The sequence below is a fragment of the Elephantulus edwardii genome, unplaced genomic scaffold, assembly GCF_000299155.1.
Source record: "Elephantulus edwardii isolate Elephantulus edwardi_28Jun2011 unplaced genomic scaffold, EleEdw1.0 scaffold00096, whole genome shotgun sequence".
Lineage (NCBI taxonomy): Eukaryota > Metazoa > Chordata > Mammalia > Macroscelidea > Macroscelididae > Elephantulus > Elephantulus edwardii.
The window spans coordinates 3,060,630-3,075,010 of record NW_006399846.1 but is presented as its reverse complement, the minus strand read 5'-3'; the positions used below and the strand labels follow the sequence as shown (position 1 = coordinate 3,075,010).

The 14,381-nt window shown below is 45.0% G+C and overlaps 1 protein-coding gene across 1 annotated transcript in view; it reads left to right on the top strand.

Annotated features, from left to right (window-relative positions):
• NTF3 (neurotrophin 3) overlaps window positions 1-11,901 on the top strand; it is a 91,804-nt gene extending 79,903 nt beyond the window's left edge. The window contains exon 2 of the mRNA XM_006891291.1: window positions 10,796-11,901. Coding sequence (XP_006891353.1) covers window positions 10,796-11,590 — 795 coding nt within the window. The 3' untranslated portion in view covers window positions 11,591-11,901. The remainder of the gene's footprint in view (window positions 1-10,795) is intronic.
• The last annotated feature ends 2,480 nt before the right edge of the window (window positions 11,902-14,381 follow it).

Here is a 14,381-nt window from a genome sequence, read left to right as displayed (position 1 = left end):
TTCAAGTAGCACACTAATCTTATGGATAATATTCTTTTTTGAGTCTCTCTGCTATTTCACTGAAAGGTGATCTCATAGAGTGGGCTCAGTACTCAGTTTAAAGAGCTGTATCAGGGCCGCGGTGCGCTGGTGGCCTAGTGAGTAGGGAGTTGTCGGCCAATCCAGAGTCACGCTGTTCAAATTCATCTGTTCCACAGTTCACAGATGGATAGTCTCCTCTTGTGCAACTTACAGACTCAGAACCTGCTGAAGGGTCAGCTGTGAGTCAATTCCAACTCTAAGGCAATGAATTCCACCACTGTCAGGGCAGTAGTCTCAGAAAGTCTTCATTTCTCTTTCAGTCTGAAGAGTCATAGTTGACTCAACAGCACATAAAAACAACAAAGACAATAAATAGATAGATAGATAGATAGATTCATGCATATGTACATGCATCTCTATATTTTTCTCTTATTCTATTCAGGATCAACTACTGTCAACCTGATTAGAATAATTAGCAGTGATAGTAACCTGGCATGATTTAATTCTCCTGACCACCATGCAGATGTGGTCATTGATGCCAACTTCTCTGTTCTGCCATTTTCTGACTCATTCTCGACTGGGTAGACAGTATAGACATTTTATTATCCTTATAATTTCCATCATATAGTATAAGTATTGAAAGTCCATTACTCAGCACCTTCTGCCATGTGACAATGTTCTTTTAACTTACAAAATTGAAGGCAATGCACACATGGTGTTCAACTCAAATCAGAGGCATAAATCCACAAATAAAAAGGTTGGGCTGGAGCTATAGTCTCTACTACTAAGAGTTTAACACCAGAGATAACCCCCAACTGTCTGTACAACTAACGCACCCTTCACTTGTGCCTTTCACTTGGAAAATGTGGTTAATTCAGATGCAGCAAATGAAACAAATATCAGAGCATTACAGTCATTTGGAAAGTGTTGTTGTTGTTTTTGTTAGGTGCTGACTAGAATCCATGCTCATCTTATGGTAGGAGTGTGTGTGTGTGTGTGTGTGTGTGTGTGTACAAGCCCATGCATGCACACCTGTCTGTATAGTGGAGGAGTATGAAAGCTCAACACAAAGAAACCTAAATTTACTAGACAATGCCATGATGGCCAATGGCTGAATTGACTCACATTTTCTCCACAGATCCTTCCTCACCCACCCTCTGGCCATGAAATGGGAGTTTGTGGTATGGGAGGGATTTCCTGGGGCTTATATCAGCATACCAAGCTTCCTTCAGATCTGCTTGCCAAGACGGGGGCAGGCCGTTCGTTGGCCTGCAGAATAACTGCGCTACCTCTTCCTCAGCGCAGCGAGCTCACATTGTTTTGACATGTGCCATACCTCCCATCTTTCACTGCCTGAGGGCCAGAGGAGGGTATGCTTTGAACAATGTAAAATTCTTTTTCTAGCAACTGTACAGAGCAAACTCATAGCTTTCAGTCACTATCTTGGGCCGTCTGGTTCTTTATGCCATTGCCTTTACGTGCACTCAGGATCTCTCTTCCTCATTTCCTCCCTCCAGGAGGGGACCAGTATCAGTGCGTCCTTTCTGAGGGAGTCAAGTTCCCTTTCTTCAAAGGGATTAGATCTTGTTCCGTTACCTTTTAGAATGTATTTCCCGTATTGACTGTGTTGCTTCTTTTCCACTGGTAAGACAACCTTTTCTAAAATTAATGGTCAGGTCCCTGGATGATGTAAAATGGTTAATGCTCTGGTCTGCTAGCCAGACGGTTGGAGGTTTGAGTCTACTCTGAGATGCCTTGAAAGTAAAGCTGGTGAACTACTTCTGAGAAACTAGCCATTGGAGACCCTGGGAGAGCACAGTTCTTATTCTGACACACCTGCAATCTCCCCAAGTCAGAACTGGCTTCTTCACAACTGGTTGGTTTGGTCTCTTGTTTCAGAACGTGGGCCAAATAGTCACTCTGTCAGTATGGTAAGTTTGAACTACCATAGAGAAAGGGTGTTTTAAGAATGGTGCAGGAATTAATTTTGCTTTCTCTGTGCTCACCTGGTTTTATTTCGTTAAAGGAAAACCTTCCCTGAAGTCAGAGATCTTTACATGTGTTCCCACCAAATACAGCTCAGAGAGAGAGACACCACCTCACCTTCATCTCTTATCACTCTCTACACCAAGAATGTTCTCATCAGCATCTTTCAGGACACTTGCTGGCGTGAGCAGTGATCTTGGCTCTGAAACTGACATTGTATGTTTCACAAAGCAGGAGCTTCATGCTGTAGTTGCCTCAGCCCCAAAAATGGGGTAAGAGCGAATGAGCCTATAACCAGGACAGAATAAAATACATGAATGGGACCTTCTAAGAATTAAATTCCTATTCACATCAAGAAAATTCCCTGACAAGCAAAGAGGGAAACACACAGACAGGGAAAAATATTTGACTATCACTTATCTCATAAAGGACTTATATCTAACATTTATAGAATACTACAGGACTTCAACAAGAAAAACGTAAACAACCCAATCACAAAATGGTCACAGGATATGAATAGACACTTTACCACAGAAGACATTCAGATGGCAGACAAACATATGAAAAAATGTTCAAAATCCCTAGCTATCAGAAAGATAATAAATACTAATAACTGTTCAATATCATCTCACCCCAGCAACAAAAGCAGAGTTTATCAGAGCAGCAAACAATATATAGTGGCAAGGTGGTAGAGTGATTAGAACTCATTTACTGCTGGTGAAAGTGTAAAATGTTATAACCACTATGGAAGGCAGTCTGGTGCTTTCTCAAAAAGTTGGAAATTAAAAAAAAAAAAATTGTAAATAGAAATACCATTTGATCCAGAAATTCCAAGACTCAGAATATACCTTAAAGAAATCAGAGCCATGACTCAAATATGCATGTGCACCCATGTTTTTTATTGCTGCTTTATTTGCATTAGCAAAAAGATGGAAGCAGCCCAAGTGCCCATCAACAAATATGGATAGAAAAACTATGGTACATTCACTCAATGGAATATTACACAGCATTGAAAAAACAACTCTTAAAGTGTTACACAACATGGAGGAGCCAAGAGGACATTATGTTGAGTGAAATATCTCAGTCACAAAAGGACAAATTCTGCCTGGCACCATTGTTATAAAATAGGACAGACATGGGGGTGTTGGGAAGAGAAGGGGGAAAGAGTGGAGAGATAATGAACACTACAGTAGAACAGAGGAGAGGAAGAACTGTCTGAAAGGAATATATGATTAGGCATTATATTTGTGACAACAGTCTTTAACAAGCAGTGCATTGCAGGGTGGACTGGGGACTGGGGTGAGGGGTGGGGGGGAAATGTGCAACAATGAATAAAAAAAAATGAGTGAAGTGATTTCTAGAAAAGAACATGAAGCTAGAGAGAGAGAGAAGGTGCTATGGAAGCCCCCACGGTCTGTTAGTGTGAGTTCGTTTCTCATTCACTCCTTATAGCCTGTCCAAGTCACTCCTTCCCTTTCGCCTTTCACAAGCGTTTCCCTCCTGTGTTGGTTTTGGATTCATCTTGCCCCCAGTGGGTTAACCTATATGTTTCCAGTTTGAATCTAATCATGCTATTTCCAGGATGCCAACTCCCACGAGTGTTGGAGCCTAATTGGTCTGTCCTCACTGATGTTTGCAGCACCTTCCCTTTGAGCATCATCTGTGTGTTTTAATTAATCTGCCCCTTTTTCCTCTCTCTGCTTCCGGATCATTAATAAAGATATTAACCAAAACCAGACCAATCCCTAATGGAGGCTCCACCTCCCTCTTCCAGCTCGCAGTCTGGTTATGGGTCAGGACATCTTCATGTGGCCCCACTGACTATTTCTCTGGCCTGGGGATCTGTGTTCGGAACAGAGCCAATTTGAATGAACTTTACAATTAAGATTAAGGGAGCAAGCTTAGTCAGTCTTTGATTGAGCTTCGTTTAACATTCCCACCACATTCCTTTCCTTTTTCGTCATTGTACTTTCCGTCTATCGCTTTCCCACCTCTCACCCTTTCCACTCGCTGAGCGAGATATTAGGGTTATCTGGCAGGATGTGGTCTTCAGAGTCCTCGGCATTAGTCAGACTTTCGCCCAAGAATCAGACCCTTCTGTGTGCAGCTGGACTGCGTCCTCTTTAACCCCAGCCAGGGAATGTATTTGCCTGGAGGATGTGTCAACACAAGAAATCATGAAATCTGTTGAATTTGCCTATTAAAAACTTTGGCAAATGAAAAAAATAAAAATTGATCTCAAGACTCATTTCTGCAGGAGTTGTGCAGCGTGGGAACTAGCAGAGATTTTGTGCCTCTCTTGTAAAGGACTCAGACCTTACAGTTCTGCTTCCAAACCCAGGCTTTAAAGTTGTTGTTCTAGTCCATCTTCTACATTACACAGTTCTTCCAGAACACAGGAGACCCACTGAGGGACTGCCCATGGAGAGCATCCAGGCAGAGGGGACAGGAGTGAATGACATCCTGTCTGCTTCAAGAGAGGGGACAGGGAGGAGGGAACTAGAATGATGGCCACAAATCCTGCAAAGTCTGTTTAGAGTAAAGCTTCTATGGCATATGCTCAACCTGCTGGGTGGCAGCCACCTTGATTCCAGGCTTGCAACTTGTGCTTCCTGTGGAAAGAAACTTTCTAGAATGCTTGAGGACAGGGACAGATTGAGAGGCAGCAAGCGTATTGTGGGAGACAGAACTGTGCTCAAATTCTGGTTCTGTTGTTAGGTATTCATGTGGCTGTCTTGTACCTCAGTTTCCCCTTCTGGAAATGGAAAACATAATGGTAATCCCTCAGTGAAGTTGTTGTCAGAGTTAAGGATTCCATGCATATCAGTACCTGGTACATGACGTTGGTATCTGGTGCATGACGTTGGTGTCTGATGTTCCCTCTCAAACCAGTCGAACAGTCTCTTCACATTTGTGTAAAGGGCCTTTAGGTGCCTTCAGGTGAGCAGGTAGAGGTGCTCCTGCATAGGGAAACTAGGCCTTAGAGGTAAATGCCAACCCAGTGGATGCAGCCAAAGTCTCTCTTTGCAGGCCGGGCAGACACATGTTGCCATGGGCTCAGATCCTATACCGCTCTCCACCTCTGTTTCCCTTCCATTTCAGCTGCTCCTTGAATACCCCCAAACCTGCTGTATGTATTGGAAACTGAGCCAAAAAGGAGGACTCTGAAATTGCTCTCTTTTGAGCATTTTGAGGGATGGTGAAACCTTGTAGGAATGTTGCTCCAGGGACTGAGAAAACACCATATGTGGGAAAGCATTCTAAGTGAGGAAAATAGCATATGCACGTTGGTCAGGATCTTGGAAAACTCTGAGCGGGGGGGGAAATGGGCACTGGGGAAAGTGTAGGAAGGGGGTTTTACTGAGGTCTTTAACAGGTCTTTTTCCAATTATAACCAAGAAGAGCCTAGGGACCATGGGCTACTTCAGAGCCAAGACCTGTATTTTCTTTGGGGAAAGAAGGCAGAGTTGATTGGCCTCCAAAGCCAGGCTTAGCAGAAACCCATACTGGCTCCGAGGGCAGTATGCACTGCTAAGGAAAGGGCTTGATCAGAGTAGGGGCTCTGCTCAGTGCATCCACCCCTCATTCAGCAGTTTGTTATTGAAACTCTGCAATAAACATGACCCTGGCTGTACATACAGTGACTAGTGGAGCAGAAGCCTTTTAAATTTAGGGAGCCCTAGTGGTCTAATGGCAACATAGTTCAAGGTCATCAGCTGCTCTCCATAGAAGAAAGATGGGCAGTCTCCTCCCTTGGGATTAACTGCCTCTGAAAACCTACCAGAGAGTCAGCTATCGGTCGATTCTGGCCCGATGGTACACAAGACAACACACAACATTGATAACCCTCACCTGTGTCAGTCTTCTACACCTACTTCTTTTCCACCCCCCACTTCAGAGAACTATCGGGGGGTGCAATTCCACTTCACACAGTGGTGTGGAAAGTGAAGGCACCAGTTTTCAGAAAGAGATCTGAGATAAAAAGAAACCTCTTCTGTAATTAAAAACAAATGCATAAATAAGAGCAAACCAATTGCCTCCAAACCAATTGTCAGTTCCAATCCAAAGTGACCACTGTGTTCCAGAGTAGACATGTTCCTTAGAGACTTCAAGGTTGGGACCTTTCAGAAGCAGACTGAGACCTGTCTTCCAGGAACCTCTGGGTTGGTTTAAACTACCAGCCTTCCAGTTAGTGGCCATACTCTTAAATACATTTCCTAGGGACTCAACATTGCATGAATATCATCTTACCCTCAGCTCATTCAGAGAATCATCTCACCCTTTTGAGAAAAAATGTTTGTTCATTATGATTTGTTGTTGTTGTTGTTATGTGCCGTCGAGTCGCCTGCTACTCATAGCGACCCTATGTACAACAGCCTTGATTATGATTACAATTTATAATAATCTTAACCTCACTCCAGTCAATGACTGGCCTAAGATGCAAACACGACTAGAGATGGCTTTTGGGGAAAAGCCTGATGGAGATCACAGGAGATTGTCAATGGCTGGATGTGGAGAAAGGGATGCCTGGGACCTGTTAAGGGTACATCCAGGGCAAAGCTGCAGAGTCTTCTGTTGCCACAGAGAGCTCAGGTTCACATTCTACTAACCAAAAGGTCGACAGTTCAAATACCCCAGCTTCTCTGCTGAAGAAAGGTAGAACAGTCGTCCATAAAATGCTACTCTCTTAGAAACCCTTCAGGGCAGTTCTACTCTGACCTGTAGGGGTCACTGTGAGTCCGAACAGATTCCACAGCAGATCAGGTGGGTGTATCATCTCCCTAGTTTAAATGTTTTTAAAATGAAGTTTATAGAAATCCTGTGGCTTTTAATTCAGCCTTACAAATTGTTTAGAAATATTTACAGATTTGCAGATGATTCATTCCCACAAAATATTCCAGAGTATCATGACAGTTTCTTGTACTGGATGGATCCTATGCTAATGGGCATGTGAAGGCTTCTTATATTACTGACTTTTTAAACTGAGGCTGGTTATTTTGTCCTTAGTTTGTATTTTTAAGGTCCAAGAGAAACAGGTTGTCTTGAAGGATCAGGAGACACATATTCTAATGAACCAAATGATTTGGGATTGGGGTTGTTATTGTTGTTGAGTACTGCTGAGTTGGAACTGACCCATAGCTGATCCTCCAATGAGTTTTCAAAAGCATTTACTCTCTTGAAAGGAGATTGTACATCCTTCTCATGTGAAGCAGCTGGTGGATTCGAACCATGAACCTTTTGGATTGCAGCCCAGCTTCTTACCACTAGGCCACCAGAGCTCACAGTATTATCTGTAGAGAATTTAAGTTACTTTTGCTTTTTACTATTGCTATGTTTGGGCAATTCTTAACAATACTAAGAAAATCAGTTAAGAGACAATAGCTCACACTAACAATGCTACTTCTCCCTCTCTCCTCTACCTGATCCTTGGCTCACCACTGCCAGGAGGAGGAGAAGGGGCAGTCTCTCCTGAAGGTATTTGAAAATGGAATCACTTTGTCATTGTCCACAACCCCTAGCTCCCCCTGTCAGACTGCAACTGCAGTCAGAGTTTCTGCCACCGCTCTCACCATGACCACACAGTCCCCCATGGGCTTTTACTGCTCCTCCTGACCAAGAACACGTTTCTAATCTTCACCTTCAGACAGTTTGACCGTGAGGAACCATCTTCACACCTGCAGTCCGGGCTACTTCATGAGTGTGTCATGGAGTCAACCTGTGTGGTCACGCTGGCCTGTGTTAAACTTTTCTATCATCCCATCATTGTGTTTTGTGAGTGAAGTCCAGTGGAACATTGGAGCTCATGCCTGAGGGTGTGGGGCACAGGCCCCCATGCAGTCATATCTGTCCATGCTGCAGCTGCCTGCTTTAAATGTTTGAACAGGGGGCCCTGCGCTTCCATTTGCAGTGAGCCCCACAAATTATGTCTCTGGTCTGGCCTGCAGCCATCACTCATTCTGCCTGACTCACCACACCCCCCCACCTCACCTCCACTCCTCCGCCTTGGAGTCATTGTGCATGGACAAGGGCGAGGGCCACAGGCTGATCAGAAAGGGCTCTTGGCCTTGGGACACCTGGGATCCAGGTGTAAGCCATCTCATGCCATGGAGGACTTGGTACCTGCTTCGATAGCTATCCGGAAGCCATGTCAAATGCATGCAAAGGTAGGAGCAGTCATTTCTGTTGAAGATCTTGGGAGAGCTTCATAGAAAAGTTAGCTTTAGAACCAGACACCAAATGAGACGGGTACAATTTGGACAGGAGAAGTGCTGCCAGTGTGCACAGTGGAGAAAAGAGCATGCACACGCGAACCATAAAGCCAATTCAAGTAGCAGTGAAACACGAATGTGGTTGAAGCTTGTGAAGATAAGGGGGTGGGAGTAACAAACCCAATCATAATGGGGTGAATAGAGAGGCTCAGGCTGCAGCAGGAAGAACACCCTTTATACCCTTTGTTTTTCTCTTTCTCTCTCTCCTGCTCTTTAGACTCCAGTATTAAAATCCAGAGCATTTTCCTCTATAAATAAAGGTGTCAGATTAGATGCTCACTTTAAATACTCATTTTTACTCTTTGGTTCTGTATTCAGACCACCACCCTTCACGGCTATTTGTTTTCCCCCTCAACCCTTCGGCATCATCCATCATTCTTCCCATCAACTCACCCCAGTAATTACCTCACTAATGTATACATGGACTCTTATTCTACCTGGGGGCTCCCCCCAGTAACCATACTTGATTTATTTCCTCGGGGCAGACATCCTGTGTATTCTTAACTTACAGTGGCTGGGCTTTTGGGGGATTTAATAAATTGTTTCTTGATAGATTCTTGGTCCCAGATGGTTTCATTGCAGCTGCATTCCCTTTCTTGTGTAGGTGTAATTCTAGTGGCTTGTGCACCATACTTGTTCCAGCTTCCCTTTGTTGGGCCTGCAAAAGTGAGAGAACGTATGCAGAAAGGGAGGAAGGTCCATTAGGTTTCTCAGATAAAATGATCCCTGGGGCATCTCCAGAGCTGGGCAGCAAAGTTTAGAATCCATCCCTTAGCTTTGACCTTGGGAGGGTCAGTTGTCTGGAAGAGTAGTTGCCATGGGAGTAAATGGTCTTCTTATCACAGAGGCAGGCCCAGAGCCAGAAGAAGGATGTGTGGGCAGCATGCCTACAGTGTCACTGGCCTTTAGGGGAGAGACAAGGCTGTCTTGTCTGAAACACAACCCAGACAGGATTGGGAAAGAGGTGGCATCTGGGGACCCTGAGAACGTGTTAGCAAAGGCAGGATAACTTGTATTTCTTGTGTCACCTTTGTTTATTTTCCTTCTCTTTTCCCTTTAGATTTCGTATAGTCTTTCTGAAAATACCAACGGTGAGCCAGGGGAAGAGTTTTTATTTTCCATGCTTAGACAGAGCCTTAAAGAGGAAATGAGGCACCCCAGGGGCCAGCAAGGTGGTGGCATTGGTAATTAAAGAGCAAAGCTACCTCCAGAAGGGGGAGGGTCAGAGGATGCAGGGTAGGATCACTAGATCAGTACCCCTCCTCACCTGGAGAGTCTCTGCTGCGTGCTAACCCTTTGGAAAAACTGGGGTTTGCTCAGCTGAGGGAGTGGCTAGGACTGAAGTGTCTCGAGATCAGCCCTCTAATTCCACAAGGACTCAATGGAAACCTGGTGCTGAGGTTCTACTATGGCAACAGATTGAGCGCACTGATGGGTTGAAATGCCATTTAAACAAGGAGGTGCAGGATTACCACCAGAAAAATACAATTTAATGGAAAATTAAAGGAAGCCAGATGAGGGGGAAAAAATGAACAACAGTGAAGCTTCCTATTTGGGGCGTGGTAATGTGAGTCGGCTGCTGCCGCGTCTCCACCTTCTGCAGGTAGTGAGTACTGTGACAGGGATGCAGTTTGGGGAAGAGGGTCTCTGGAGACTAGTGGGATCCATTGGGTGCCCTGGAGAAGCCTGAACTTCGAGCCCTTCCACGTTCACAGAGGTAAAGTGAAAAAGCAGACCCCACCAAGTGTGGGTGGCTAGTGATAAGCCCACTTGTGTTTCTTTGCTGTAGAGCCCAGGGGCTAATGTTGAGAGAACAGTAAAACTATGCTTCTTATGACCACAAGGTTGCTACCTCTGCTGGCAAAGGAACGTAAATACAGATTTCTGACTCTTAGGCCTTAATGTCTTACATAGTGTGTGCAGACGTGTCTTTCCAGGCAAGAATGAGGTTGGAAGAAAGAAGTGGGAAGACATTACACACAAGAGGCTGTGGGATAAAGGAGACCCAAAAGGCAGATACTATATATGTGTCTATTTTGAAAAGAGCAGATTCAGAAGTCCTGAAGAGCATTGCCCATTCCTGCCTCTGCCTTTGTTCTCTTCATGACCTGGGTCCTAGAGTGCCTCACTCTTATATGCTGCAGTTTTTCACGCTCATAATTTTGTTTAAAAATTTCTCCCTCTCTCCCTTCATCCCCGTTTCCACCACTCACTTGGGCGTGCATGTGTGTACCAGCACACGCTGGCCTGTCACACACCACGTTGGAACAGAAGCAGGCTGAGTTGGAAGCCTCAGAGAGAAAGGTGCTTTAGAGTTCCAGAGGCTTCATGTTAAAGAGTCTTTCCCAGGGATCAGGAAGGAAACAGACAAGCCCTCAGAGTCCAGAAAGGCACTGTGTTGCATACCCTGGAGGTTTTCACTCCAGCCCGAGGGGGGCAGGACAGATGTTCAGCCGGTCCCAGAATGACATGGCCTCAGCTGCCACAGCCTGCTATTAACACCTGTGTTTCCTTTGCAGATCTTACAGGTGAACAAGGTGATGTCCATCTTGCTTTATGTAATATTTCTCGCATATCTCCGTGGCATCCAAGGTAACAACATGGATCAAAGGAGTTTGCCTGAAGACTCGCTAAATTCCCTGATCATTAAGCTGATCCAGGCAGATATCTTGAAAAACAAGCTCTCCAAGCAAGTGGTGGACGTTAAAGAAAACTACCAGAGCCACGTCCCGAAAGCAGAGGCCCCTCGGGAACCAGAACAGGGCGAGCCAGCCAAGTCGGACTTCCAGCCGGTGACCGCCATGGACACAGAGCTGCTGCGACAACAGAGACGCTACAACTCCCCCCGGGTCCTGCTCAGCGACAGCACCCCCCTGGAGCCTCCGCCCTTGTATCTCATGGAGGATTACGTGGGCAACCCCGTGGTGGCCAACAGAACGTCACGGCGGAAAAGGTATGCGGAGCATAAAAGTCACCGAGGGGAGTACTCGGTATGTGACAGTGAGAGTTTGTGGGTGACAGACAAGTCATCGGCCATCGACATTCGGGGACACCAGGTCACAGTGCTGGGGGAGATCAAAACCGGCAACTCCCCCGTCAAACAATATTTTTATGAAACGAGATGTAAAGAAGCCAGGCCTGTCAAAAATGGTTGCAGGGGGATTGACGATAAACACTGGAATTCTCAGTGCAAAACATCCCAAACCTACGTCCGAGCACTGACTTCAGAAAACAACAAACTCGTGGGCTGGAGATGGATACGGATAGACACCTCCTGTGTGTGTGCCTTGTCCAGGAAAATCGGAAGAACATAAATTGGCATCTCTCCCCATATATAAATTATTACTTTAAATTATATGATATGCATGTAGCATATAAATGTTTATATTGTTTTTATATATTATAAGGTGACCTTTATTTATTAAACTTCAGCAACCCTACAGTATATAAGCTTTTTTTTCTCAATAAAATCAGTGTGCTTGCCTTCTCTTGGGCCTCTCCCATCTGTTAAGCCTTGTTTGTGATCTGGCTCCTGGTAGCCCAGCTGTAAAATCTGTGTACACCAGTATTTTGGATTCAGTACTGTCGAGGCCATGACTTGTCATTTTTAGTAAATTTGTTTAAAGCAGATGAAGTCAGAGTTGTGCATAGACACAGTTCTATCCCCTCCAGGAAGAGCTCATGTTTGAGTCATTCATTCAAAGACCTGTTACCACCTCTGTAGTCAAGGATACTTTGCAGCTTAGAGCTCCTTGCTCCGTCCGGGCCAGTAAGCTGCCTCTCAAGTACAGGCTACCTAGTTTTCTCATGCTTTGCTATATTTGTGTTTCCAGTGGAGGGGTTCTGTTGCCATTCTACACATTTAAAGTTTGCGGCAACTCTGCATGGAATTAGCACAATTTTTCTAGCAAATTTTGCTGACTGCTTGTCTTTATATCTCATTTTGGTAATTCCTAATATTTCAGAATTTATTTTATAATGCTCTCACACACATAGCAGACTACGGTGTAATGTAAGCCTTACATTTATATATGTTGGAAAATGAAAAAACACCACGTGACTTGCTTTATTGTGATCATAATTTTAGATTATGGTAATGAGTTGCGCTGTCAACCTAAAGGTATATGGTTTGAATCCACCAGCTGCTCTATGGGGAAAAAGAAAGATAAGCAGTCTCCTCTTGTGCCATTTACAGCCTCTGTAATCTCACTAGAGGGTCAGCTATGAGCCAATTCAACTCAGTGATACACAACAACTTTATTGTGGTCACCTGGCACCAAGCCTGCTGTGTCCCGGAGCTGTGCCTCTACATACTGCCCTGTCCAGGCTGCAGTCTTCCCAGATAGAATAAGGATTTGCTCCAGTGGTTTTGGTCCTGTAACAATAGCAGTGAACCTGACAATTTTTGGTTTGGAAGTTCCTTTTCAGCACATTTATTGTTTGGGGCTTGGGCTTGTTTTAGGGCTGAATTTTTGTTGTTTCTAGGGCTTTCACTCTGTTTTGCTTTTTGTAAGTGGTTTCCATCCTTTTAGACACATAGGAAAAAATGTTAACTATTTGTAACTACGAGTTTATGGCTACCCCGAAGCAAACTGAAATGGATCATGAGTAATCTGTACACAGAGGCTACATTTACTCATCAGGGACTCCGTTTTGCACATGGCCTCCCTTACCCTATTCAGCAACCCCTCCTTGAATTGCATGAGGTTTTGCAAAGAGCTAGGGCTGCGGAGGCAGACCTGAGTTCAAAGTCCCACTCCTTCCCTTTGACCCTGGGTAGGGAGCTCCAGTGGCTTAATGGCAAGGAGTTGTGCTGCCAGCCCAAAGGCACACAGTTGAAATCTTCAACTGCTGCAATGGAAAAATATGAGCAGTGTCCTTCCATGGAATTTCCTGCCTCTGGAAACCCACTGGAAGGCCAACTACAAGTCAGTTCTGATTTTTGGAACTCTCCGAACCTGAAGTCAAAGTCCAGTGGGGCTGACTGCCTCATAAGGTTCCTGTAAAGATCAATCAAATCACCACCTTCCTTTTTCCAGCACTTAGTAAGAGTTTGAGAATGACTGTACCTTGTCAGTCTGCTTCCTCTCTTGTCTTAGCTATTTTGTTCTTCTGTATCATTGTTGGTTGCCTCATCACCTTGAGATGTAGAAAGCTGGACTAGAAGGCACTGCCTCAGGGCCTGCTGAGTCCCAAAAGTGGTCCAGACAGCCCAGGATCACTGTGTTGGCCACTCCTGCCCTCCAAGCGAGATGGTGGAGGATCCCTTAGGAGTTCAATGATTCCCTCATCCTCCTGGAAAGAGGTTCTTCCTCTTCTGTCTGGAACATAAGGACTCCCAACTCCCATCATGTCAGGAGGTACAAGGTGGCCAGCAAGCCAGCAGGGACACTGCAGTAACTGCCCTGAAATCCTCTTGTATTCAGCGCCTGGATGCTCTACCTACATGTGAGCTAACTCTAAGATCCCTAGGTGGTGCAGACAGATTGCATTCGGCTACTAATCAACAGGTGGCCAGTTTGAATCAACCCAGTTGTGCAGTAGAAGAAAGACTTGGCAGCCTACTTGTATAAGGTCACAGCCATGGGGTACAGCTCTATACTGGCACACTTGGGATCCCCATGAGTTGGCATCAGCTTTGGTTGGTGCTGTCCCTGTCTAGCCCATCTGTGCCTTAGTTTCCTCAGGCACACCTATACAGAATGTCCACTATGTTATGTGAAACATCTTGAGACAGGCTCAACAAGTAGCAATGGCTTTGAATAAAAGTAGCATTGTACTGTCCTCAGTTCTGGTTTACCCGAATCTGGGGATAGGAAAGGAGCTGACCACATGCCAACTGTGTGCCAGGTACTTTCACACACCAAAACCATCAACTGCCACAAATGCTTTCAGGTAGCCTTTATCATCCCATTCCCCAGGTGAGGAAACTGAGGCTCAAGAACTTCACATGGTCATTTGTCAGGTAAGTGGCAGAGTGACAGTGGAGCGATCCATGTGTGAATGATGACATCATCTTGTTTCCCTTGTCCCTGGTGCTGCTTCCTTATCCATGGCAGCATTGCATTGCAGGGTGGACACTGCTGGCTAACAGAAGTGAAGATC